General features: G+C 42.4%; 1 protein-coding gene across 3 annotated transcripts in view; it reads right to left on the bottom strand.

Moving 5' to 3' along the window:
- LOC118361769 (sodium channel protein type 4 subunit alpha-like) overlaps positions 1 to 25732 on the bottom strand; it is a 202105-nt gene that overhangs the window by 13098 nt on the left and 163275 nt on the right. For all 3 annotated transcript variants that reach the window (XM_052483777.1, XM_052483775.1, XM_052483776.1), the window contains 5 exons: positions 21757 to 21880; positions 17047 to 17201; positions 12254 to 12427; positions 9903 to 10025; positions 1918 to 2190 (listed from right to left, as the gene is read on the bottom strand). In XM_052483777.1, the coding sequence (XP_052339737.1) occupies positions 1918 to 2190; positions 9903 to 10025; positions 12254 to 12427; positions 17047 to 17201; positions 21757 to 21880 (849 nt within the window). The remainder of the gene's footprint in view (positions 1 to 1917; positions 2191 to 9902; positions 10026 to 12253; positions 12428 to 17046; positions 17202 to 21756; positions 21881 to 25732) is intronic.

Raw genomic sequence — 25732 nt, 5'->3', positions numbered from 1 at the left:
ACTTCTAAATGCACAACATTCTCTGTAATGGCCTCCATCACTGCTAAATGCACAACATTCTCTGTAATGGCCTCCATCACTGCTAAATGCACAACATTCTCTGTAATGGCCTCCATCACTGCTAAATGCACAACATTCTCTGTAATGGCCTCCATCACTGCTAAATGCACAACATTCTCTGTAATGGCCTCCATCACTGCTAAATGCACAACATTCTCTGTAATGGCCTCCATCACTGCTAAATGCACAACATTCTCTGTAATGGCCTCCATCACTGCTAAAAGCACACCATTCTCTGTAATGGCCTCCATCGCTGCTAAAAGCACAACATTCTCTGCCTCCATCACTGCTAAAAGCATAACATTCTCTGTAATGGCCTCCATCGCTGCTAAATGCACAACATTCTCTGTAATGGCCTCCATTACTGTTAAAAGCACAACATTCTCTGCCTCCATCGCTGCTAAAAGCATGACATTCTCTGCCTCCATCGCTGCTAAAAGCACAACATTCTCTGTAATGGCCTCCATCACTGCTAAAAGCATAACATTCTCTGTGATGGCCTCCATCGCTGCTAAAAGCACAACATTCTCTGCCTCCATCACTGCTAAAAGCATAACATTCTCTGTAATGGCCTCCATCGCTGCTAAATGCACAACATTCTCTGTAATGGCCTCCATCACTGTTAAAAGCACAACATTCTCTGCCTCCATCGCTGCTAAAAGCATGACATTCTCTGCCTCCATCGCTGCTAAATGCACAACATTCTCTGTAATGGCCTCCATCGCTGCTAAATGCACAACATTCTCTGTAATGGCCTCCATCACTGCTAAAAGGACAACATTCTCTGTAATGGCCTCCATTGCTGCTAAATGCACAACATTCTCTGTAATGGCCTCCATTGCTGCTAAATGCACAACATTCTCTGTAATGGCCTCCATCGCTGCTAAAAGCACACCATTCTCTGTAATGGCCTCCATCACTGTTAAAAGCACAACATTCTCTGCCTCCATCGCTGCTAAAAGCACAACATTCTCTGTCATGGCCTCCATCGCTGCTAAAAGCACACCATTCTCTGTAATGGCCTCCATCACTGTTAAAAGCACAACATTCTCTGCCTCCATCACTGTTAAAAGCACAACATTCTCTGTAATGGCCTCCATCACTGTTAAAAGCACAACATTCTCTGTAATGGCCTCCATCACTGCTAAATGCACAACATTCTCTGTAATGGCCTCCAACACTGTTAAAAGCACAACATTCTCTGTAATGGCCTCCATCACTGTTAAAAGCACAACATTCTCTGTCATGGCCTCCATCGCTGCTAAAAGCACACCATTCTCTGTAATGGCCTCCATCACTGTTAAAAGCACAACATTCTCTGTCTCCATCACTGTTAAAAGCACAACATTCTCTGTAATGGCCTCCATCACTGTTAAATGCACAACATTCTCTGTAATGGCCTCCAACACTGTTAAAAGCACAACATTCTCTGTAATGGCCTCCATCACTGTTAAAAGCACAACATTCTCTGTAATGGCCTCCATCACTGCTAAATGCACAACATTCTCTGTAATGGCCTCCATCGCTGCTAAAAGCACAACATTCTCTGTAATGGCCTCCATCGCTGTTAAAAGCACAACATTCACTGTAATGGCCTCCATCACTGCTAAATGCACAACATTCTCTGTAATGGCCTCCATCACTGCTAAAAGCACAACATTCTCTGTAATGGCCTCCATCACTGCTAAATGCACAACATTCTCTGTAATGGCCTCCATCGCTGCAACAAATAAAAGCTTGCGACTTGATCGATTCGGGGATCTCTGGACAGACATGGTGGGCAGCGTAAAAAAGTATGAGCGAGGAAAGAGTCTCAAACTGTGACTAAAAGGAAAGGGGAAAAAAAGTCCAACTCACAACTTGTAAGAGGGCAAGGTAACCAGCGCCCACGTTGTCGAAGTTGACCTTGACTCTGGTCCAGTAGAACTGCGTGTCGTTCATGGCCCGGCAGTCGGTCTTGTTGTTGACCATGGACACATTGTGGATGTAGCCCGTCTGGTTGACGCAGCGTCCGTACTTTCCGGCGAACAGATTGACCCCCATGATGCTGAAGATGAGCCAGAAGATCAGGCACACCAGCAGTACATTCATGATGGAAGGGATGGCGCCGATCAGGGCGTTTACCACAACCTGTCGCCATGGAAACACACACGTCAAGCGTCCATCTGCCCCATTCTGCTTTCACATGACACACTCCATACATGATGCCAGTAACTTAATCAGAGAAACTCATACCAGTGTGCACATGCTTGTGGTTCACATACTCTAAGTGCTTGCCCAACCCCCCAAACACGAAGTATATATACATATCAAACTATTCAAACACACTTTGTAGAATAATCCCACCACCTTAAAAATATCACATTTCCAAAATTCATGCAAACTAGTGAAACTGGCAAATGAGATTAAAATGAGAATGTTTGTTTGTCTCATATTCAATCACAAGCAGCAGCAACTTTTTAAGACTACCCTGGTAAGATTTTTCCTGGTTGAGACGAACCTTAAAGTGCTAGACTAGAGGAACAGGAGGGTAGTGTGCAGAGCTAGGAGTTCCTGAGTGTCACTGCTCTAATAGAACGAGTGGATATTGGGGTTTAGCCCTGCACATCCCTTAAGGTGTCACAAAGAAATCTGCTGCTCACTCACTCCTCTGTATACTGTAGCCGGGCTGCACTTCCACTTCGCGTTTCCCACTGAGGAGTAGACCCAGACGTTTTCAAGCAGCGTGACGCCTTATCCCATTTGCAAATTTACAGTGGAGGAGAGCAGCGAGCTCGGTGGACATCAGCCCTCTCATTTCGGACAGCATGCAAATTTCATGGGCAGGAATTCAAATTCATTCCAGTGGATGTCAGGGGAAATGATATACATATTAAAGGGCTACAAGCTTGGCTGACAGCTGTTGACTTAAACACTGTGCAACAGGAGGGAACAATAGCCCAAAATCTTAACTTCAGTGTGCATGAACTGTTCGAGGGGGTTTAAGGATGTGTTTGAGGGAATGAATAATGATTATGGAAATGTTACAGGCTAAACATTCATCTGAATATCTGTACACAGAAATGCATGTAAGAGAACGTGATAAGAAAAGCAACCACTTAAACAAACAGTGGAATAGCAATGAGATTTATATTAATTCTGCCAGAAGTGAGAAACAACTTGTAAAGTAATAATCACAGGCAGGTATGTGAGAAAGGATAGAAAGATTGGAATGAGATAATGGAAATGCTACATACTAAGTATACGTATTATGTACAGTTGAAGTCTGAAGTGTACATACACCTTAGCCAAATACATTTAAACTCAGTTTCACAATTCCTGACATTTAATCCTAGTAAAAATTCCCTGTTTTAGGTCAGATAGGATCATCACTTTATTTTAAGAATGTGAAATGTCAGAATAATAGTAGAGAAAATGAATTATTTCAGCATTAATTTTTATTTATCACATTCCCAGTGGGTCAGACGTTTACATACACTCAATTAGTATTTGGTAGCATTGCCTTTAAATTGTTTAACATGGAAAAATGTTTCGGGTAGCCTTCCACAATAAGTTGGGTGAATTTTGGCCCATTCCTCTTGACAGAGCTGGTGTAACTGAGTCAGGTTTGTAGGCCTCCTTGCTCGCACACACTTTTCAGTTCTGCCCACAAATATCTATAGGATTGAGGTCAGGGCTTTGTGATGGCCACTCCAATATCTTGACTTTGTCGTCCTTAAGATATTTTGCCACAACTATGGAAGTATGCTTGGAGTCATTGTCCATTTGGAAGACCTATTTGTGACCAAACTTTAACTACCTGACTGATGTCTTGGGATGTTGCTTCATTATATCCACATAAAATAGATAGCATATTGAGGAAGGAAAATTGTGAAGTGCACCAGTCCCTCCTGCAGCAAAGCCACCCCACAACATGATGCTGCCACCCCCATGCTTGGTGTTCTTCTGCTTGCAAGCCTCCCTCTTTTTTCTCCAAACATAATGATGGTCATTATGGCCAAACATTTGTTTCATCAGACCAGAGAACATTTCTCCAAAAAGTACGATCTTTGTCCCCATGTGCAGTTGCAAACCGTAGTCTGGCTTTTTTTATGGCGGTTTTGGAGCAATGGCTTCTTCCTTGCTGAGCGGCCTTTCAGGTTATGTAAATATAGGACTCGTTTTACTGTGGATATATATACACATTTCTACCGGTTTCCTCCAGCATCTTAACAAGGTCCTTTGTTGTTGTGGGATTGATTTGCACTTTTCACACCAAAGTATGTTTATCTCTAGGAGACAGAACGTGTCTCCTTCCTGAGCGGTATGATGGCTGTGTGGTCCCATGGTGTTTATACTTGCGTACTATTGTTTGTACAGATGAATGTGGTACCTTCAGGTGTTTGGAAATTGCTCCCAAGGATGAACCAGACTCGGGGAGGTCTACAATTGGTTTTCTGAGGTCTTGGCTGATTTATTTTGATTTTCCCATGATGTCAAGCAAAGAGGCACTGAGTTTGAAGTTAGGCCTTGAAATACATCCACAGGTACACCTCCAATTGACTCAAATGATGTCAATTAGCCTATCAGAATATTCTAAAGCCATGACATCATTTTCTGGAATTTTCCAAGCTGTTTGAAGGCACAGTCAACATAGTGTATATAAACTTCTGACCCAATGGAATTGTAATACAATAAGTGAAATAATTGTAAACAATTGTTGGAAAAATGCCTTGTGTCATGCACAAAGTAGATGTCCTAACCGACTTGCCAAAACTACAGTTTGTTAAAAAGAAATTTGTGGAGTGGTTGAAAAACTGATTTGAATGACTCCAACCTAAGTGTATGTAAACTTCCAACTTCAACTGTACATGAAGTATGTGCATGCATGACACTGCTATATTTATTAGATTTTCTGGTAACACTTTACAATTATGTGTCCATATTCCTGTGTAATAATGCTATAACAACATTGATTTAGTGAGAACTGGGCTTTTTAACGGGAACCCCTTGATAAAGACAGGCAATAATGACTGTATAAAATAAATCATTCAAACACTGAGATATATTGTATGCTCCAAAAAATTGCTAATTAAGTAATACTTTTTTTTCTCTCAGAAAAAGAAGGGGTCAAAATGATTGACACCCCTAAAGATTCTTATTAAAAACGTAATCAAAAGTTTAGTATTTGCTCCCATAATCCTAGCACTTAATGACTACATAAATCTCGTGACATGTTGGATGCATTTGCAGTTAATTTTCGTTGTGTTTCAGATTGTTTTGTGCCCACGACAGCTAGCCTCCTCTGTTATTGGTAATGGTGAGAGGTTAGCACATCTTTGACCCTCTGTAACTTTCTCACTCATCATTATTCATGATTCATTCATGATTATCCTTAATCATGGTAGCATCGTCATTAATGTAGAAGTGTATAGAAACATATTTTATTCTTATCTATAATACAAGTGACTCCAAAATGACACAAAACAGCCCTTGTTCAACCTCAGGAGGCTGAAGAAATGGGTCTTGTCACCTAAAACCCTCACAAACTTTTACAGATACATAATTGAGAGCACCCTGTCGGGCTGCATTACCGCCTGGTGAGGAAACTTCCCCGCACACAACCGCAAGGCTCTCCAGAGGGTGGTGCGGTCTGCACAACGCATACCCGGGGGCAAACTACCTGCACTCCAGGAGACCTACAGCACCCGATGCGACAGGAAGGCCAAAAAGATCAACAACCACCCGAGTCACTGCCTGTTCACCCAGCTACCATCCAGTAGGCGAGGTCAGTACAGGTGCATCAAAGCTAGGACAGAGAGACTGAAAAACAGCTTCTATCTCAAGGCCATCAGACACTTTAATAAATGGATCACAAGTCACTTTAATAATGCCACTTTAATAATGTCTACATATATTACATTACTCATCTTATATGTATATACCAGTGGAGGCTCCTCAGAGGAGAAAGGGGAGGACCATCCTCTTCAGTGAATTTCATACAAATGGTTAAACATTGAGATATCCTTTTTAGATAAAACTATACTAAATATACTCACGTCACCAAATAATTGATTAAAACATACTGTTTTGCAATTAAGATCTACAGTAGCCTCAACAGCACTCTGTAGGGTAGCACCATGGTGTAGCCGGAGGACAGCTAGCTTCTGTCCTCCTCTTCGTATATTGACTTAAAAACAAAACCTAGGAAGTTCTTGGTTCTCACCTCCTTCCATAGGCTTACACGGTAATTATGACAACTTCCGGAGGATGACCTCTAACCTATCAGACCTCTTGCAGCATGAACTGACATGTCGTCCACCCAATCAAAGGATCAGAGAATGAATCTAGTACTGAAAGCATAAGCTACAGCTAGCTAGCATTGCAGTGCATAGCTAGAAGAAACAAGAGAGAGAGAGATTGTAATTTATTTATTTTTCACTTTCAGTTTAATTTACTTAGCTAGCAAATGCAGCTGGCTAGTTTGGTTACTCAAACACCTGGCTAAAAACAAAGGGAAGCTATTTTATCGAGCTAGCAATGACTATCCAACACAACACTGGAACTCTTCCAAGTCAAGGTAAGCTATTGGTTTTATTAATGTATTGCCACCGGGGCCCACCGGTGTAACTGCTAACTGACTAACGGTGATTAACCTCATTCTGTACAAATTTGCGCAACCGCGACATTCAAATGAGGCTGCACTGAAAACTAATGGGACTATAGCAACTGTGTTGACATCAAAATCTTGGGTGTGAACTGTTTCTATTCAAGCATTGATTGACATGGTAATGGCTCAATAGTACTGGAGAAAAGTTCTCAAAACGGCCCCCTCCGACGCAACTAATTATCTGTCTTACAGCCTCTCTCCACCAGGTATAGCACTTCTCTCACCATTTAAAAACAAGAAAGGGACAGGGACAGGGTAATGGGGATACCTCGTCATTTCTTGGTTCATCACTGCAAGCCATCGTGACTCTCAAAAGCCGCTGTTCACTTCTGAAGATAACTTTAGCGCCGCCTTAACTTGTTTCAAATTTGACACAACTCTTCAAATAGGTATGTAATGACACATTTACATTTTAGAGGTTTTAAGGTGATAAGTTGGACAGATCGAATGAAAAACGCAGCTTCCCCACACAACATATCTCTCCTTTTTACTATCACACAATAGGTTTCACTTCCCCACCCACCATTTTTAAAAAGACCCAACGGAGCTCATTGCCTTCTTGAATCATGCAGAGACGGGCATCATGAAGGTCTCGTCATTGATTTTTTCGGAAAGGGGAGAAATTGTGCTTTACAATGGTATTGGTATTATGGTATTATATGGTATTACGTTTTTGGGCGCTAAAATAAGGCCAATTGTACGGACCAGCACGATGTACACAAGTGAGTTTGTTAACGTTATGCATTGTAACATTACTGCATGATTGTAGCAGGTTTACTAATGCATTAGTTCTATTAGCTATGTTGACTTGGGCGATACTTTAGCTAATATGGGGACAACGATGTAGGCTGTGTGTACCGGTTATGACATGGTATGGCAAGTTTTTTCCCGGCTGGTCAAAACACAGCTTATGTGTTGTGCATTGAAGTCCACAAGCAAAGAGAAGAGAAGAGAAGGAATACAAAGTGGCTGTTATGAGAGTGAACTCTGCTTACGCGTGATCAGGGGTGTATTCATTCTGCCGATTCTGTTGAAAAAAAACTTTCTTAAACAGAAGCGAATGGAACAAAACAGGGATAAACATACCTGAATTTGTCCACTAGAAACTCTTGTTTGCAACTGTTGGACTAATGATTACACCCTAGATCAGATAGATGCAGTCAAGAGTGTGCAAGGCGGTATTGAATGTCACTGTGTGTCACCTTAAATTTGTTTCTCGATCTGTGTGTGCCTGTTGTAAACTTTCATTCATAGACTATGTTGTAGCAACCTCATGATGGGTATAGGGACAATTCGAGTATCATGCAGTAGCTTAAACCTATTGCTGTTACATTGAACTAGGTGAATGGAATATGAATGAGTCATCCAATGTGCTGTAACAGAAACATGAAAGAAAATTGTCCTCCCTCATCTTAAACGGCACTGACCCCCACTGGTATATACTGTATTTCATACCATCTATTGAATCTTGCCTATGCCACTCTGTCATTGCCCATCCATATATTTATATGTATATATTCTTATTATAAACGCGAATCCGACCGTCACCCCTGGTGAGACAAAACCACGACTTGTCAGTGAGAGCACCTTTTGCCAGTTGTGTCTGGTCCAGCGACGGTGGGTTTGTGCCCATAAGCAACGCTGTTGCCATGTCTGGTGAGGACCTGCCTTACAACAGGCCTACAAGTCCTCAGTCCAGCCTCTCTCAGCCTATTGCGGACAGTTTGAGCACTGATGGAGAGATTGTGCGTTCCTGGTGTAACTCGGGGAGTTATTGCCATCCTGTACCTGTCCCGCAGGTGTGGTGTTCGGATGTACCGATCCTGTTACACGTGGTCTGCCACTGAGGACGATCAGCTGCCCGTCCTGTCTCCCTGAAGTGCTGTCTTAGGTGTCTCACAGTACGGACATTGCAATTTATTGCCCTGGCCACATCTGCAGTCCTCATTCCTCCTTGCAGCATGCCTAAGGCATGTTCACGCAGATGAGCAGGGACCCTTGGGCATCTTTCTTTTGTTTTTTTCCCCAGAGTCAGTAGAAAGGCCTCTTTAGTGTCCTAAGTTTTCATAACTGTGACCTTAATTGCCTACCGTCTGTGAGCTGTTCATTCATTGTTTATGGTTAAACCCTTTACAATGAAGATATTTGGATTTTTACAAATTATCTTTGAAAGACAGGGTCCTAAGTTTAGAAGCACAAACATTTCGCTACACTCTGCTAACCATATGTATGTGACCAATCAAATTTGATTTGATTTCTATTGGGTACCAAATTTGACACACAAACAAAACAAACTGCAAATAAATCCCACACGTTTGTAGAGTCACAAACTTCATGTAGCCATTGCGTGGTAAGAATACGGGACCAAATACTCAACTTTTGACGACTTTATTCATAAGAATCGTTACGGGTGTCAATTTTGACCCCTACCTTTAGATTTTTTTGTATATATTTTTATTAAACAAAATCACATTCTCTGAGCAATTGAATTAGTATAAAATAATATAATTTCCCTATTTTTTTGGAGCATACTCAGTATTTGAAGTATTTATTTTTTACAGTCATTATTGCTCAAGGGTGTCAATCATTTCAGACCCTACCGTATCTGTCAAGGATTTACTTGGAAATGATGTGATGACAATAGGCAATTTTCTGTCCTAACTTAAATATGGTGTAAACATTTGGTATAAGTTACCTGTTTTGATGATTCCTAAATGGTGATGTGGGGCCTAATAATGATTTCACTATGAAAGGTTGAGGTAAAAAAAAAAGACCACAAAATAAAGCTTAATATGAAATAAAGCTTATCCAAATGGATCAAATTGATAATCTGGATAACGATGTAGTCATGTCATGCTAAGGGGAGAGTTGAGGGTAATTATGAAAACATAATTAGCTCTTCATGCTAATATTGCCACTTTGTGCTAATATTGCCACTTTTGGCTCCAAGGGAAAGATTGGCTAGGGATTAGTGGCATTAGCTGGAGAATTAAGAGATGAGCAAATCATGGATTTGATGGCATTATAACACCATAAGAAGAGATATGAGTATTCTAAATAGAAACTGTACAAATTCTGGTAAGGAAAAGAAAGGGTGGCAACAGAGGTAGAGTGTGACAAATGAGAAGGTTCGAAGCCATCAGGAGTGAGGGAGTTGATGAGTTAGAAAAGAGAGCGGCGAGATGACTCTTACCCGCATGCCTTCAAATCGGGACAGTGCTCTTAGCGGCCTCAGAGCTCTGAGGGTTCTAAGTGATTTGATGGCAGCGAAGTCCGAGTAGCCAAGCGTGTTAGCCACTAGGCTCACCAAAGACACCTAGGAGGATGAAGAAAGGGCAAGTACCCACATGGTTAGGGGGGCTGCCACAACCTGTTCAAAGAAATGTCAACACAGTACCTGAAAAGGAACACTGGACCACTCTGGAAAGTCCCTCCGGTGAGCAACTATGTTAAGGGTTTATAAGTCAACCCAGAGTGGGAGCATCGAGGTCGTCCTTTTAATATTCAAGGGGATATAATGTTAAAATTCGGTTATTTCATAGCAGAACATAGAATGGTCACAAAACTTCTGCTTTGATCTGTGTAAGAGAGAGAGGAAGAGAGGTCAATCAAAAGCCAACCTCAAAGCCAAAAATTAACTACAGTTCCAGGTGTCTACTGTGTACGGTCAGTGGTGGTGTTTAGCGGTCAGATTGGGCCTCGCCCTTATGCCAGCAAACAGGGCCACCACAATGCTCGCAGGGTCCTGAGGACTCGTGGGTGCCAATTTGCTCTACATTGACGGCACTGGTCAACAGGCCAATCACTGATATCTTGCCAACAGTGAATCAAATTACTTACTTACTTTTAAATATGTAGTACAGACTGATCCAATACATACAGGTTTTTACACAAGCAAACTTGCATGTAGTAAAGTGTTTTTTTTTTAATTCCCTTTTGCCCCTCACAAATTAATATTCAACTGCCCTCCATGCACTGTCTGAGACTCATACCACAATCAGATGAATGACTGAAATGATTCTCCAAGGTTCACAGACATCTGTGCTTCGTCATGTTGTTTAAATGAATCACTGATTCAAGAGCAGGGGCTTTTTGTGCTCTTATGCCTTGGGGTGTAAGAAAATTAATACATCACAACACTTTTGTTGAACACGAGCAGCACAGCACACAGAGATGGACCGAGGGAGTAAACCCACTGGTGATCTTCTTGCCAAAAGGGTTTGGTACTTCAGCACTTGGAGACCTTTTGGCATTACGCATACTGTTTCGGTATGAATTATAACACTTCGGTGAGGGGGTTTAAAAAAGATTCAGCAAGCACACGTACACATTGTGATTTCCCCTCCAAATCTATATCAGGAATTTAGAATATTGAATCAGTCAGGAGGAAACTGCACATCACCACCAGTGGTATGAATCCACCGACATTTCCATTACTTCCGTGTACAATAGGAAGGCATGATCATTTTGAATTCCATGTTTGGTTCTCTTTTCAATTCACTTCGTCTCACAATTTACAGGAACAAAAGGCAATGATAAGTGCTAAAGAAACACAGGCAATATGGCAGATTACATAGAACAACATCTGCTGCACATCCTAAACATAGATGCATAAAGTTATCATCTATCATTAGAAATAGTCCCAACAAGCTGTGTAAGGGGAATATGTATTGACTTGGCAGTTTTCATGGCAATGGTAAAACATGAAGCCATGCCGAAGAAATTTCCCTGGGGGAAAAATGCTGTTTACATCTATCTAGTCAGCTCTGGCCTCTTTTTCTTTCTTTCTCTCTCTTCTCTCCTCCTCCCTCTCCCACTCCACCACTCTTTCACTTCCTTCCCCCCTGCCATCTCTCTCCCTCCCTTTGTGCGGTGTGTCTGTGTGCAGAGAGCAAACACTAATTGCTCAAGGCTCTCTCTCTGCCTAAAGACTCTCTGCCACAGACCAATATGTCCAAACTACTGACGTGAACTCAGCTCTCATGTTTCTCCCAGAGGATAAAGTGGTAACAAATAAGTGACGTATGAACCCAGGGGATCGTGGGGTTGCTAGACTCGCTGCTAGACTCGCTACAGGGCTGCACTGATTGGACAAAGCGTTTTTGAGAACAGCAGTAGGTCGGTGAGCATTCCAGAAATGTGCCTAATCCTGTACATACTGTACATTATGAGCAGTTTTCCCACATACAGATTAAGATTCCCTGACAATATTCTCCATTCAGCATCCTTATTAATTTGGGATTAGGCTTTTCTGAATCCGGCCCTATGACTGTCTGGCATGACAGCCAAGCCATCCAGAAAGTGAAGTGCCTCAATAATGTTCAATGTGTTGGAAAACTATTATTGACAGAGTAAGACAAGACAAATCAGGATTCCACATTGTCCAAGTCACAGAGCCTTCAGAATGCATGCGACAAACAGATCGATTGATCGCGTCTGACCAGATTATAAAACACAATCAAGTGAAGTGGGCCGCCGTTTTAGCAAATGACCTCATCGTCTCAACATCATGTCTGAGGGTTTGGAAATAAACATTGCACTTACATCCACAATCAGGAAATCCAGCCAGCACCAGTAGTTAGTGAAGTACTTCTTGAATCCGTATGCAATCCACTTGAGGAGCATCTCCAGAATGAAAATGTAGGTGAAGATCTTGTCGGCGTACTCCAGCACCACTTTGACCACTTTTCTCTGTTCAATGTAGATGTCCTCAAAGGCCTTTGAAAAGACACATGGGGAAACGAGCCATGATTAGGGCTTTTAAAATAGTCAATAGGCAATTAGTCTCATGCTGTAATTCTATGGAACATCCCTAGTCTCGTAATCACTTGGCAATCAATCTTACCATAGCAATATTAATGCAGTATCTTAATGACATACATACTGACTGTGTGTATCAGTGTCTTATTCTAATCACTAGAAACTGGCAGTATGTATTGTTATGATGTGGGGGAAGGTTAGTGTTAGGACAAACACACTACCAGGATACACTTCCACACTCCATCCCCAGGTGGCAACAGCAACTGGTTTAGTGCTGAGCCAAGCCTTTATTCGCACAGACGTGCTGCCAATTAAGGTGATTGTCAGTCAGTGTCCCAGCTGGCATAGCTGTGAGGCTGCTGACTTAGTTTAAGTGGCAATTGAGTCTTTAGTTTAGGCATGCCTCCTTGTAGATTTCTTTTTGTTTGTTTACTTACGTCACCATCTGAACAAATAATCATCTGCTTGGACTGGCCGACAATGGGAGTCAAGACTGAGCTGGCCCTGGACCTGAGGTATAAGGTCTTCTGGGCACAAGCACTGAACACCTGGTCGCATATGCTTATGTCTCACATTTATGCACACATCAAATCAGGTCACAGACCATGTAGCTAGGCCTAAGACCCCTAGACATAATGAGTCAGGTTACAGACCATGTAGCTGGGCCTAAGACCTCTAGACATAATGAGTCAGGTTACAGACCATGTAGCTGGGCCTAAGACCCCTATACATAATGAGTCCGGTTATAGACCATGTAGCTGGGCCTAAGACCCCTAGACATAATGAGTCAGGTTACAGACCATGTAGCTGGGCCTAAGACCTCTAGACATAATGAGTCAGGTTACAGACCATGTAGCTGGGCCTAAGACCCCTAGACATAATGAGTCAGGTTACAGACCATGTAGCTGGGCCTAAGACCTCTAGACATAATGAGTCAGGTTACAGACCATGTAGCTGGGCCTAAGACCTCTAGACATAACGAGTCAGGTTACAGACCATGTAGCTGGGCCTAAGACCCCTAGACATAATGAGTCAGGTTACAGACCATGTAGCTGGGCCTAAGACCCCTAGACATAATGAGTCAGGTTACAGACCATGTAGCTGGGCCTAAGACCCCTAGACATAATGAGTCAGGTTACAGACCATGTAGCTGGGCCTAAGACCCCTAGACATAATGAGTCAGGTTACAGACCATGTAGCTGGGCCTAAGACCTCTAGACATAATGAGTCAGGTTACAGACCATGTAGCTGGGCCTAAGACCCCTAGACATAATGAGTCAGGTTACAGACCATGTAGCTGGGCCTAAGACCCCTAGACATAATGAGTCAGGTTACAGACCATGTAGCTGGGCCTAAGACCCCTAGACATAATGAGTCAGGTTACAGACCATGTAGCTGGGCCTAAGACCCCTAGACATAATGAGTCAGGTTACAGACCATGTAGCTGGGCCTAAGACCCCTAGACATAATGAGTCAGGTTACAGACCATGTAGCTGGGCCTAAGACCCCTAGACATAATGAGTCAGGTTACAGACCATGTAGCTGGGCCTAAGACCCCTAGACATAATGAGTCAGGTTACAGACCATGTAGCTGGGCCTAAGACCTCTAGACATAATGAGTCAGGTTACAGACCATGTAGCTGGGCCTAAGACCCCTAGACATAATGAGTCAGGTTACAGACCATGTAGCTGGGCCTAAGACCCCTAGACATAATGAGTCAGGTTACAGACCATGTAGCTGGGCCTAAGAACCCTAGACATAATGAGTCAGGTTACAGACCATGTAGCTGGGCCTAAGACCCCTAGACATAATGAGTCAGGTTACAGACCATGTAGCTGGGCCTAAGACCCCTAGACATAATGAGTCAGGTTACAGACCATGTAGCTGGGCCTAAGACCCCTAGACATAATGAGTCAGGTTACAGACCATGTAGCTGGGCCTAAGACCCCTAGACATAATGAGTCAGGTTACAGACCATGTAGCTAGGCCTAAGACCTCTAGACATAATGAGTCAGGTTACAGACCATGTAGCTGGGCCTAAGACCCCTAGACATAATGAGTCAGGTTACAGACCATGTAGCTGGGCCTAAGACCTCTAGACATAATGAGTCAGGTTACAGACCATGTAGCTGGGCCTAAGACCCCTAGACATAATGAGTCAGGTTACAGACCATGTAGCTGGGCCTAAGACCCCTAGACATAATGAGTCAGGTTACAGACCATGTAGCTGGGCCTAAGACCCCTAGACATAATGAGTCAGGTTACAGACCATGTAGCTGGGCCTAAGACCTCTAGACATAATGAGTCAGGTTACAGACCATGTAGCTGGGCCTAAGACCCCTAGACATAATGAGTCAGGTTACAGACCATGTAGCTGGGCCTAAGACCCCTAGACATAATGAGTCAGGTTACAGACCATGTAGCTGGGCCTAAGACCCCTAGACATAATGATGGAAGTCCACATGCTATTTTTACATGAAACCCTTTCAGTGATTTTATTTCACAACCGGAAAAATTATAATAATAATAATAATAATAATATAATACAAAATTATATATTTATACAGTATGTAACAGTGTATAATAATTGATTGAGGCCTTTTGCATCACAGTTATTACTCAGATAATAACGTTGAATGAGAACAACAAAGGGTCTTTAGAGATGATAACATTTCTAGAATGAGGAACATTGAGTTGTAAAATGTCCAGTATTGTATAATGTACCGTACGCACATCCAATGACTTGTAGCTGCTGCGTACAAAAATAAACTCAGGAAATAATAGATACTCACACACTGATGAATGCTCCCGTTGTTTAACGTTTCAACCCAAATGTCCTCGTCAGGCTCAACCCACATAAAAAAACGTGATGATATTTATAGATTCAACATAATAAGCAGGCGATACAGGCTGTGTCATTAACTATACCTTCGTCATATACACACACATTGCGCAGTAAAGCAACAGGAATGTTCATCACTGTGTCAGTATCTATTCTTTATCATAATGACTAACATGCCGCACACATGGAATATGCCTCTTGCATGCTTTTCTGCAAAAGAAGGAAAGTGCTATCATAGGAAAATAAACAAAATGGAGTGCTTTTGCTGAGCAACAAGAGCACTCTCTAGCTAGACGCGTCGTTGCCATCGGAAACCTTTTGCTCTACTCTCATGAGGTATGCCGCCATGCACCCTAAATTAACGCCACGCCGGCTTAGCCTGCATACCCATCACCGAGCAATACCCAGGAGAAGGCCCACACTGACAGGGAAAGGCCCAGGAGAAACAACAATCTGCTTGGACAGAGATTGAGGAGTAGGAGGGTGGATGGAAAATGGGTTAGGGGTCGGGGCGGGGTGGGGTGGAGGGAGAAGGGAGGGGGGCAGGCACTGGTAGCACAGCTGAGGTTTGGGCACGCTCCGACCAATCCACTGCTAATTAGGAGGAGAGTGGAGAAGGCTTGACTAATCATTGATCTGACTCCTCTCAGCTGCATATCTGTTCATGCACTACATCACTGTGGAGGAGGAAATTGAGGACGATGAGGAGTGAGAGGGCCCAGGCAGATGCAATGAAAAGCTGCACCTCAACCAATCATTCCTTGTTTCTGTGTGCCCAATTTATTGCAATAGACACTTTGTTTTCAATGTTTTTATACTATATATATATATCACAATTTGTCTTATCTCAATTTCGCCTGCTTGACATTCTCAGCTAGCTCTACTATGTTGGGCACTTCATGCCTGCCAACCTTGGTGTTAGATTGTAATAGCAGGTGAAAGAGTGATTGACCTTGTTTGTGAGCTGCATCCTGGAACACATGGTCTTAGAGTTAGTCCTTGGGGGCTTGTAGGGTGCTGTCTAGGAAATACTGTACAAGGGCTCATGGAAATAACGCCCATCATAGTGTTAGTGTTATTACAACCTAAGGCCAAGGTTAGCACATCACAAAAGCTGATCAGGAGTCGGCCATCCATGTTAGCATCCTCCCGACTTCAAATATGGGATTTTGAGCAGTCTATTGGCTAACCTATTTGATGAGATGATCTTATTATTATCTTATTAAATAGCCTGGATCTTAGAGTAAATCATTAACTGTGGAGACAAAGAGCAATAAGAAAGAGATGTGGTAACAAACAACTTGTATGATCAGAGAGATTATTCCTAAGCATCACACACAGCCGGAAGCCTCTACTTACAGCATATTACACTCTTAGAAGAAGAAAAAGGTGCCATCTAGAACCAAAAAGGGTTCTTTGGCAGTCCCCATTGGCGAACCCTTTGAAGGACCCTTTTGGTTCCAGGTAGAACCCTTTTGGTTCCTGGTTCCTTTATACAGAGGGTTCTATATGGAACTAAAAATGGTTCTACCTGGAACCAAAAGGGTTCTCCTATGTTGACAGCGGATGAACCCCTTTGGAACTGTCCTTGTTGGATATCTCTGTCATCCCCTGTTTCCCCCCCAGTCTCACCCCACACTGGGTGGCCTGGCCTGGCATATTGACCATTCAGCAGGCAGGGCCGACTGCTCGACCCGACCCCCGCCACCCCTACCCAGCATGCACGCTGCTTACCAGAGCGCCGCTGCTCAGCAGGATCATAAAAATGATGAAGGACTCGAACCAGCTGTGCTCCACGATCTGAAAGCAGGTCTTCCTCAACCGCCACCATGCCTGGCCCAGGCCCGCCGTGGTTTGGATGTCACAGCACTGGAAGTGGCGCACGCATACTGGGGGAGAGAGAGGGGAAAAGAAAGAGAGAGATAGAGGGATAAAGAGAGACAGAAAAAGAGAATGACTACTACATTGTATGTGTGCAAATGGCTAATCTATTGACTCATCAATGTTTTAAAGAGAGAGAGAGAGAATGGAAGTATTTGACAAGTGTACTGTAATGTCAATGTCTCTTTTTTCCAATATGTATCCAAGGCCAACATTTTACCCATTAATTTAATGATTCAATTAGTATTTCTGCGAACTCATCTTAATACACATGAAACAGGAAGTAATGACAGGAAGTAGTGAACTTACAGAGATCATAGCCCATGTGAGTGCTAGCTAGTTAGCACACCTTAGCCTAGTGGTTAGAGCGTTGGACTAGTAACCGAAAGGTTGCAAGATTGAATCCCCGAGCTGACAAGGTAAAGATCTACCGTTCTGAACAAGGCAGTTAACCCACTGTTCCTAGGCTGTCATTGAAAATAAGAATTTGTTCTTATTAACTGACTTGCCTAATTCAATTTAAAAATGACTTTATACTAGCTCTCCAGCCTAGCCAGGAGGACAAGGACCGAGTGTCTTTGCTTATCTCGACTATGGTTTTGGAGCAACATATTCCCTGGTATCAATTACTCTTTAAAAGCTTTCCAGCCAGAACAATGGCTGAGGCTGCTATGAAATCGCATTTGAGCCGTCAACCCATAATGGCCGCAGAGTCGACCCAGCTCCTCCATAACCGTCATCTGAGCCCCCCGTCCAAATTAATTTATTGCCTGTAAACTTAATAATGATGGGATTATGGTAACGGACCACTTGCAACTCAATTTCTAACGATGATCCCAGGCTCTTTCTTGGAAACCGCGGACGTTTTAGCGCCCTGGCACTGACATCTGCCAAGCAATTAATGGCCATCAACAAGAAATCAAGAGTTTTTTTGACTTTGACAAGGCATTTACAGTTATCATCCGGTCGATATACGGTCAGACCTCGGAGTAGAGGCATTTCCTAAGGGATGTTTTTTTTGTTTTGTTCTTTGAGAGTACAAATAATGCAAATGAGTGTAAAACGCCATGAATTGCCCGCATAACCTTGCGCATGTTTGAGTACACGTCAGCTTGAGGGAGCTGGATAGAAACTTAACGCTTACAGTTTGTCCGTTTAACTCAGTTACTGTAAAGTCTATTGATGGTCTGGAAATCGATACAGTTACTTATTTTGGAAGATATTATATAGGTTTGTTTTATTTTGCTCGGCAGCATTAGCTAGCACTAATCAGGTTTACCTGCGCCAAAATGCTGGTATTTTTCATCCTATAGCTTGTTCTCCTTCTTCTTTTTAAATAGTGAGCCAACATGTTTTCAGCACTTTCATTTCCATGATTGATCAAATACATTTTCTCATGCTCTCTCGTCTCTCTGCAGCAGACATATAGTGAGCAATATCACAGTATCGGCTTGCAATACATAAAGAATCATTTTAATTGTAAGAATTTTGAGAATCGCAATACATATTGTATCGGCACCTAAGTATTGTGATATTTCATTGTGAGCCCCCTGGAAATATCCAGCCCTAGTAACGTCCCTCTAATGATTTAGTCCCTCGAGCTATCATTAGAAAAGTCCAGAGAGTTGTGGTTTGTTAGGTTGGCGGCCATTTTGTATGAAAAATCATTAGTCATGGCACGGAGACATGGAGACAAAACCAATGTGACATGAGCTTGCCCCAAGCGCATGCCTCAAATGTAAACAATGGTCCTCATGTATATAAAGTGCCTGCCCCCAGCCAAACTACAATGCTAGCGCTACCTCCTCTAGCTGTGAAACGACCCTGCTGAACCTGAACCTAAACTACTCCATGTTTCTTTCAACAGAGAGGCTACAGCCATGTAGCCTAGGTGTCAGTCTCTTTTCGCTTTAACCAACGTTTGTTGAATGGTTAAATCCAGTAACAACAACATCAACAATTATCACCATTTGACTTTATTCTGCTGTGCTTTTCCTGTCCGGTGAAAAGCCCCACGCTAGAGACAGAGGAATTGATAGGCAGCTGTAACGTCCCAGTACATAGCTCCGGGATTGATCTGTTTTCATTTATTTTATGGCGGAACACCATCATTTTGTCTTTCTTACGCAACCCAGAAATGTGTGAAATGTGGCCATGTAACACCTCTTCATCTACTTTCCAGTGACAGTACTTCTGCTTCATCCCATTCCCATTTTGGGGAAGCACAGGAACATGTAGTGTTCTTAGTGTTGAAGGTGTAGATACACAATCACAACTTACTACATGCTTGTGCTGGGCTTAACTATACTATATTTAAGCAATACGGCCTGAGGAGGTGTGGTATATGGCCAATATACCACAAATCCCAGAGGTTCCTTATTGCTATTATAAACTGGTTACCAATGTAAATAGAGCAGTACAAATAAATGTTGGGTCATACCTGTGGTATGCGGGTGGTCTGATACACCACGGCTTTCAGCCAATCAGCATTCTGGGCTGGAACCACCCGGTTTATAAATGCCCTTTTGGGCTTTCCAGGGTGCACATGCTTTTGTGTTGGCACCACACCTAACAAACAGGCCGTGGCTAAGTCTACCGTGAGTATCATATGATTGCTAATAAATCAGTGTCACTAAGAGCCTGCGGTACTGGTGGGATCAGAGTCCCGGTCACGTCCAAGGAACACAAATGGGTTTCCATGGTGAGGTAATCAAACCATTAGGTTTGCATTTAGGATATTATGACGTAACCTTAATAGAGTCCTCTGATTAGAACTATCCACCACCCACACCTTTGAGTTTACTAGCATTCTGAGGTAGTACTCTGAAAGGAATAGAGGGTTTCAGCCTCTACTGTAGTCCACGTTATTAAAGTAGTGATGGTGCTCTGGTTGTTTTTCTACGGATACTTAGACTTCCTGTGTAATCGAAGGAACACGTACACATAGTAATATGATACCTCATACACAAGTCACACTCTATTCAATGAATACCTATCAGTGTCAGCATTCGGGAAACACCTCTTGCTCATTGAACCCAGAAACACTTAGAATTAAAGTACTTCACAGCCACAGTGTAATCAAAGAGCGTGATCCCCTAATCAAATCTAGATTAAAAAATACTGTACTTTTCAACAATTACCAGACCTTTAGTAATGATGTTATCGCTATAAAATAAACATGTCGAAAGCTTTTTAGAACAACCTCCAACGATGCTGACCATTTCAATGTACACTCAGCCAATGCCGACTGTTTCAGTGTACAGAGAATTACCACGATTGTCTCGGAGGCATCACGTGATTGGTCCAGCCTACTAGGTTACCTCAGACGGTCTGAGGGGGTTGATTAGTTTGGACCAAATTGAATTCAGGGAGTCAGTCATCATCAAATTAACTCGAGTCCATTTTGTGCCTGACACGCCTTTTCAAATCTCTGCTGACACACAGGACATTCAATTTAATGCACCATTACCCTTTGAAATGGCACTTGATTGTTTAATGTTTTATATCAAATGGCCTCCACTTGAAGCAAAAGACAACCATTTTGGATAGTCCCAAATAAATGTTTAGATTCGGGCTCACAGAGAGAGTGAGTTAAACCCTATACTAACATAAACTGTTAAAAATATACAAATGTTTAGTTTGGACTGCAAAGTTATTATGACATACTAATATACACATTTGAAGTATATGATGGAAACACATTCATTGACGTGTTTTCCATGTTTCTGTTCTGTTTCCATGTCCACATACAGTATACGGATGAACCTCAGGTCTAAATCTTATTTTTTCCCAAACAGTAGAAAATAATGCTGCTGATAATATTACATTAAATAATATTCCTTAAATGTGCTTACCTGTATTTTACCTGTCTTTTACCTGTCTTTACCTGTCTTTTACCTGTCTTTTGCCTGTCTTTTGCCTGTCTTTTGCCTGTCTTTTACCTGTCTTTTACCTGTCTTTTACCTGTCTTTACCTGTCTTTTACCTGTCTTTTACCTGTCTTTACCTGTCTTTACCTGTCTTTACCTGTCTTTAACCTGTCTTTTACCTGTCTTTTACCTGTCTTTTGCATACCTGTCTTTTACCTGTCTTTACCTGTCTTTACCTGTCTTTACCTGTCTTTAACCTGTCTTTTACCTGTCTTTTACCTGTCTTTTACCTGTCTTTACCTGTCTTTACCTGTCTTTACCTGTCTTTACCTGTCTTTTACCTGTCTTTTACTTATGTACCATTGCAGTATACTGTATTATTAGTGCATGTACACAGTATATTAAGCTGCATGACTGTTTATGCTTATACCTCTTGCGCAAGAGCTCCCTTGAAAAAGAGATTAGTATCTCTGCTACTGTACATAATGGCATGATGTACTTTAGCATGAATTACTACAGTACCCATAATGCTCTCTACCAGTTTCATTTTAGCAAAGATGTTCTAACGAAAACATAACGGTGTCCTCTCTCCTTATTGACACATGGTGTCATAAGTGGATTACGAAACCACGCCCCCTTACCAATAGAATCTCAAGGGGGACTCACCTGATTAAATAAAGGACGGATAAGCTTACCATCAGGGAAGCAGTTGTCAGGATCCATGGTCTCTTCGGCCATCTCCGAATACTCATCCTCTTCCTCCCCTGGCTTCCTCAGATCCACTGTGCTGCCCTCTGAAAGGCTGATGTCATCCTTTACCTGAGGAAAACAACCAATCAGAGCCATGTTAGATGAAAATAGATATGATATATTTACCATTGATATATTGGTGATCTGGTAGGTATGGAGAGAGAATTGTTCCGTCTTTTTCTCCATCTATGAAAACCATTCATAAGGAAATAATGAATAACTACTACTGTCATGATGACGATTGTCTCTGGACATATTTGATTTTCACATTCTGGTGCCTATAAAGTCTGGGTATGTCTAATATGACATCTAACCTGGCATTTCCTTTGTGGCTTTTATCGTATTGTATTTTACAGCACATCTTAATCTGCAGCATTTGTTTCAATCTGATCTGGTAAATTTCAAGTCAAGCAATCAGTGATCTGGAGTGAGATGTATAGCATCAGCCTTTAATAGACCGAAGAGGAGTAGTATGATGGATATTTTGAAAACAAATTCAGCATTTCACTGTTGTTTATGAAGCATGTGACAAATAACATTTGATTTGACTCTCTAGATTGGGATTCAATTGGATATTTGTTTCCTCACACATACACTATAAAAAGCTAGAGGTTGCCATGTTCACCTGTTAGTAAACACTGAGGCAATACAAGACCAATCTACTTGAAGACACACTTCCAGTAACCCTAACTGTGTGTGTGTGTGTGTGTGTGTGTGTGTGTGTGTGTGTGTGTGTGTGTGTGTGTGTGTGTGTGTGTGTGTGTGTGTGTGTGTGTGTGTGTGTGTGTGTGTGTGTGTGTGTGTGTGTGTGTGTGTGTGTGTGTGTGTGTGTTTGAGTGCATATCAGAGTGGGAATGTTGATGGAGATGATGAGTGAAGCCTAAAGCCTCGAACACACCCACAGTGTCATTGGGCAAAATGGATCACAGCATCATCTGGATATCTGTACGCAACAAAACTTCAACATTCACCTTCTGCTACCATTTTTGTCAAGCCGTTTACACATACAATTTGATGCATATGTTCAATAAATCCAATGTACGCACAACACAGAACGCACTAAGGAGCAACAGAAATAGCAAGAAAGGGGGGGAGAGGGAGAGAGAGAGACAGAGAAGAGAGGGGGGCGGGGCGAGGGATTGAGAGAGAGAGGAACTTTAAGACAAAGCAGATCTCTCTTGACAAGTGGCCGCTGTGCCTTACTCTCTTAGAGACTAACTGTTGAAATGCGTCCTGTCTGACGACACCTCTCTACTGAGGAGAAGGAATCATCCGTAATCAACCTTCACAAACCACATCTGACCGGATGCAAAGGCACAGGATGCAAGGAGCAGGGAAAAAAAGCCCTTCTTTACTTCAAAGGCTCGTGTTTTACCGAGCTGGAACATCTCAATTTACTGTACGAGGCCAACAACAAAGACGTGACCCCTGACACGGATCTTCTCCTGAATGTAGAGACCATTTTACCTCCATAAGGATAATGATGATGGGTTGTATTTACATATATATAATGCCGGATTGCACTTATTTTCAATATGTCTCACATGATAAAACAGTCCCAAATGTAGGGAAAATGATGAATAGTTGGACAATAAAAAAATGTAAAACCTGTATTTTACTATTGAATACTATTGAACACACATGTAAACTTTTCCAACAGGTTTTCAGTCTTCAACAGTGTGTGATTTATATACAGGATCTATTTACTTTCTATATGGGTCTAATCCTGAATACTGATTGGTTAAAACCGCATTCCAGCTAGTGTCCATTCCATTTTATACAATGGGTGCGTCTAATCCTGAATGCTGATTGGTTTAAACCACATTCCAGCCAGTGGTTTTCCATTCCATTCTATACACCTGGAAAAATAATGGATCTACTTTTGAACTACCTATTTGCACCGGGACTCTGTGGACTGCTCGCGGTGTATCGTAGTGTCTGGGGTAAGGTGACAACACCAGAGTCAATGAGACAGTCATGCATAAACACAGAGTAAAGTCTGGGTAGAGGAAGTTCCAGGGTGACAAATGTCAGCCTTCGGCATAATAGAACCCTCAACGCTCTCCATCTTTAATCATTCTTTAATTCATATCCTTCATGGTCATGTGTCATTTAAAAGGATGGTGCACCCCAAAACTGAAGTATGGCCAATGTTTTTATATTTGTAAAGTGGGCTAAAGTGGAGCACAATCCATACCTTAATTCATCTGTTCGGTGGAATACTTTTTCATTTTGGAATTCCCTATGCATTTCCTCCACCCTCAAGGATGCTAGCCTTGGAGAGCACCGCTGAGAGAGAGAGAGGGATGACTTAACCGTTCAGTAGATGTTCTCAACTGTCCAATACAGCCATGCAGCCATTCTGTACAGACAATAAAATGAGGCGGCCCTTCAACAAACAATCTTTACTCCAATTTCGCTCTCACATTCTCTGGGCATTAGAGGATCAGTATTATATTACCGCTGCCAATAACCCACGAATGCCTGACAATAACTACAACATCAATCTAAAACCAATACTGTACAGTCATTGTCCTGCTCAACTTTATGAAGCTTTCTTTTCTTTTTCCTCCTCAATAAACAGATAAACCTTTTATGTCATCTCATCTCTTGAGTTTTACTGGTCATGCCATACCTATGTCAGACTTGTAACAACATATCATCAGATGGACAGCACCTGTCATGCGGGCATCCCATGAGCCTTTGGGTTTTACAGAATCGTCAGGCTCAGCTAAGGGGGGCCCTACTGTGACAAGGTCAGCTATGTCTGGTAAAAGCACCGATGATGGACTCACAAACCCCCACGGTCCTGATACACATACCAGGGGCATTGCCTCCCCCCCCATATGACAGACCTATAAATAGCCCCTTTGGAGAGAGAATGGATAACTAACAAGAATTAGACACGAGCGTGTGCAACACACACACACACACACACACACACAGACACACACACACACACACACACAGACACACACACACACACACACACACACACACACACACACACACACACACACACACACACACACATCCCAACTCTATGAAACAGGACTCCCCTGAATGCATGTTTAGCCATGTGTTGTTGTCAGAAGCCACCTGCGGGTAGTCTCTTTTCCTCTACGGGGTTAAAGGGGGTTAAGGGTCAGGGGTCATGTACACATGGTGTAGTGTCAGGCATTAAGGGTGGCCATGAGGTATTTAAGGGGTCCCAAAGAGCGACACAATAAGATAGAAGAGAAATTGCCAAAGTAAATGCCCTGCTTGAGTGACACTCTTCTTGGACTGGCTAGCCAATATTGGAGAGGTATGTTTTATAGAACGCATCAGGGAGAAGTCTGTAAAGTGGCTATAGTTGGCAGTGTAATATATGTATGAATAAGGAGGTATCCGTAAATGTCAATATGAACGACAACTGTTTCTATCATCACTACCCATAACACTCTGGGGTGCAGCAAAAACCCTCCTGCAATTTAGGAGAACTCACACAGCAGGTTAGGAGAAGTAACGTAGCAGGTTAGGAGAAGTAACGTAGCAGGTTAGGAGAAGTAACGTAGCAGGTTAGGAGAAGTAACGTAGCAGGTTAGGAGAATTAGGTTACGGTTAGGTGTTGGTGAAAATGCTTTCCTAACCTGCTATGAAAAGTCACTTGCATTGAAGTGCAAAATCTTATGGAGGCTCACCCTGGGGAGCTACCCCCCCCAAACCCTAATCTACCCCACCTGATGCTAATGCTTACAAGGACCTTGACTGGCTGATAAGCTGAATCAGGTGTGTTTACAACAGGGTTGGAGCAAAAACCTGTATACCCATTTCTCCCAGAGGAGGCTTGGCCCCAACCCTTATTTAGACATTAAGAGCCACTGACATGCTAGGAGAAATTCCCCGCCAAAACAATTTCAAGGATGTTTTCAGTCAATG

Source organism: Oncorhynchus keta, chromosome 28 (assembly GCF_023373465.1).
Source record: "Oncorhynchus keta strain PuntledgeMale-10-30-2019 chromosome 28, Oket_V2, whole genome shotgun sequence".
Taxonomy (NCBI): domain Eukaryota; kingdom Metazoa; phylum Chordata; class Actinopteri; order Salmoniformes; family Salmonidae; genus Oncorhynchus; species Oncorhynchus keta.
Note: the sequence above shows the minus strand (reverse complement) of the source record. Positions and strands in the feature narration are given on the sequence as shown.